This window comes from Salvelinus fontinalis, unplaced genomic scaffold, assembly GCF_029448725.1.
Source record: "Salvelinus fontinalis isolate EN_2023a unplaced genomic scaffold, ASM2944872v1 scaffold_2355, whole genome shotgun sequence".
Taxonomy (NCBI): Eukaryota; Metazoa; Chordata; class Actinopteri; order Salmoniformes; family Salmonidae; genus Salvelinus; species Salvelinus fontinalis.
Genome location: NW_026602564.1, coordinates 1 through 3,282, shown reverse-complemented (window position 1 = coordinate 3,282; position 3,282 = coordinate 1). Strand labels below are relative to the sequence as shown.

At 47.6% G+C, this 3,282-nt stretch overlaps 1 protein-coding gene across 1 annotated transcript; it reads left to right on the top strand.

Annotated features, from left to right (window-relative positions):
- Positions 1-1,533: 1,533 nt before the first annotated feature.
- LOC129850807 (uncharacterized) lies at positions 1,534-3,269 on the top strand (the record flags this gene model as incomplete). The annotated part of the gene is made up of 3 exons (XM_055917039.1): positions 1,534-1,649; positions 1,734-1,789; positions 1,867-3,269. Coding segments are annotated over exons 1-3 (1,488 nt in total), but the record flags the coding sequence as incomplete, so codon positions are not given.
- Positions 3,270-3,282: the final 13 nt, after the last annotated feature.

Genomic DNA, 3,282 nt, shown 5'->3' with positions numbered 1-3,282 from the left:
GTTGTCTTGTGTTTTTTTCATCCACATGAGGGAGACATTTTATGGAGATAGTGGGTACCTTCGAGCTGATCAATATTGTCAGGTCGTGACAATTGTTGGTCAACGCCTTTCAAAGTGTGTTGCGTTCTGGGAATAAAACATTTCCGACGTGAGTCTATATGTCGACTGCATGAACTTTACAAAACCCTGCAGAAACTCCAAGTTCCTGCAATTGCTCTTCACCAACTTCCTCCTACAGCCATCACCTGTCATGTGGGGGCTCCATTGTCAACCAATCATTAGTGTTTTTGTTTGACCCACGTGAACACAGACATGACTGAAACAAGGACCAATTTGCTGCAGTTAATGTGTAGCCTACAGTGCATAAATGAATGATGTGATTGAGGCTCTCTCTCATTTATTGTATAATGTACACACTAATTATTTCAGTTTGTGAATGGGTGTTGGAGACGTGTTTTTTTGACATTATAAAGGAAACCTTTTATAAACAATGGCAACACTGTCATTGTGATCTGAGCCTTACTGTTGGATAAAGACATTAGTATCCGCATTTCGGTTGTCGCAGATGCACCTCTCCTGACTTTACTTCTTGACTTTGGTCTACAGTCAGTTGCTTTAGCCCTACCACTCAAATCAGCCCTACTATATGTTTGCCTCTGAAAAATTAAAGACTCAGATCATCAAAAGCATATGTGTGTGGTGTGTTTGCATAATGTGAGTTTTTAATTGGAGTCTGTCTGAATTCAGAATTTGTCCAAGATGTTGCACTATGTGCAACTGAAACATGTTAACCATCTACTGTTGCTATGCTGAATGAAACGCACTGTTTAAAAGAAGGCATGTGTAAAATAATGGTTCCTAACTGCTCATTTAGCCTCTAATCTTCAAATGAACCAAGTGCATTTTGTACAAGCAATGATTTAAACTGATCAATGAAGTGCCAAGACAAAATGTGTTTCCTACTTTAGAGCAGGGGTGTCAAACTCATTCCATGGAGGGCCTAGTGTCTGTAGGTTTTTGTTTTTTCCTTTCAATTAAGACCTAGACAACTACTGTAGGTGAGGGGAGTAATTAGTGCCTTAATTCAGCAATCAAATACAAGGAAGGAGCTGAAAACCCACAGACACTCAGTCCTCCGTGTAATGAGTTTGAAGTGTGCTTTAGAGTAAGGGCTGTCAAACCTGTCAGGAACTCAATTAGAGAATCAACCACACCTGAGTAAATTCTGAATTCCAAATCAACCCCTAGCCCCTACACCTACCACTTAGTCACTTATGGGCATTTGAAACGATCAGATAGGTTAAAGCAATATGGAAATTGCTTCACCTTGCCTTCTGATAGGCTGGATGCAATTGTGGCCATATTGCTTATACCTATTCAATCTTTTCTGATTAACAGAAGTGTTTAGGCCAGGGTGTAGGATTTAGGGGTCAATTTGGAAATAGAAATGTAATGTAGTTCAGTGGCTGACAGCTGTCCTTAATTACCAACGACATTAGAAGGGTCTGGGATTCCTTTAAAGGGAGCAACCAAAAGTCTGGCTAATATTGTAAAAGGGATATTCTGGTAGGACGTATGCCTACCATTAGTTCTGAATACTGGTGAGGTTCTGAGGGCAAAATGGCCGTGTTGATTGGAATTGCTTTCAGGTATGTTTTTAATAGTCTTGATTTAGTTTGTTTCCCTTGTCCTGCAGGTAGCTATGTTTAAAACATACTTTCTTTTTCCTAAAGAGTTTCTTGGCTCTGTTGCCTGCTAATTGGAGGGATAACGTGTTCTACATCAGAAGGTGAGTTCATTTCAAATAATGGCTACGTAATTCCATAACCTTAAAGCTGGCATTTAATAATTTTTTTTTTTACCTAGGTGATTGGTCTCCTGCACTGGGTTCTAATGCAGCATGGCTCTATGCAGGATCACTTAGGTCTCTAGGATATGGCAATTATAACTCTCCAACAGCTCAAATGAGAGCGCAACAGAAACATCCGGCCTCCATCCTGCGGAAGGAACTGGCCCCCGTGTCCCAGCAACCTCAGCAAATGAGATATCAAGCTCAAATGCCCCAGAATCAACAAGCCACTGAACTTCAGAAGCAACTGGCTGCCATGAACCAGCAAGTGTGGCATCCAGCTCAAATGCCCATGCAGCAGAAGCAACCTACCACCGTATCCCAGCAAGTGTGGCATCCAGCTCAAATGCCCCTGCAGCAGAAGCAACCTACCACCGTATCCCAGCAAGTGTGGCATCCAGCTCAAATGCCCCTGCAGCAGAAGCAAACTACCACCGTATCCCAGCAAGTGTGGCATCCAGCTCAAATGCCCCTGCAGCAGAAGCAACCGACCGCCGTGCCCCAGCAAGTGTGGCATCCAGCTCAAATGCCCCTGCAGCAGAAGCAACCGACCGCCGTGCCCCAGCAAGTGTGGCATCCAGCTCAAAAACCCCTGCAGCAGAAGCAACCGACCGCCGTGCCCCAGCAAGTGTGGCTTCCAGCTCAAATGCCCCTGCAGCAGAAGCAACTGACCGCCGTGCCCCAGCAAGTGTGGCATCCAGCTCAAATGCCCCTGCAGCAGAAGCAACCGACCGCCGTGCCCCAGCAAGTGTGGCATCCAGCTCAAATGCCCCTGCAGCAGAAGCAACTGACCGCCGTGCCCCAGCAAGTGTGGCATCCAGCTCAAATGCCCCTGCAGCAGAAGCAACCGACCTCCGTGCCCCAGCAAGTGTGGCATCCAGCTCAAATACCCCTGCAGCAGAAGCAACCGACCTCCGTGCCCCAGCAAGTGTGGCATCCAGCTCAAATACCCCTGCAGCAGAAGCAACCTACCGCCGTCTCCCAGCAAGTGTGGCATCCAGCTCAAATGCCTGTGCAGCAGAAGCAACCTACCGCCGTGCCCCAGCAAGTGTGGCATCCAGCTCAAATGCCTGTGCAGCAGAAGCAACCTACCGCCGTGCCCCAGCAAGTGTGGCATCCAGCTCAAATAATCCTGCAGCAGAAGCAATCGACCGCCGTGCCCCAGCAAGTGTGGCATCCAGCTCAAATGCCCCTGCAGCAGAAGCAACCGACTGCCGTGCCCCAGCAAGTGTGGCATCCAGCTCAAAAACCCCTGCAGCAGAAGCAACCGACCGCCGTGCTCCAGCAAGTTTGGCATCCAGCTCAAATGCCCGTGCAGCAGAAGCAACCGACCGCCGTGCCCCAGCAAGTGTGGCATCCAGCTCAAAAACCCCTGCAGCAGAAGCAACCGACCGCCGTGCCCCAGCAAGTGTGGCATCCAGCTCAAATACCCC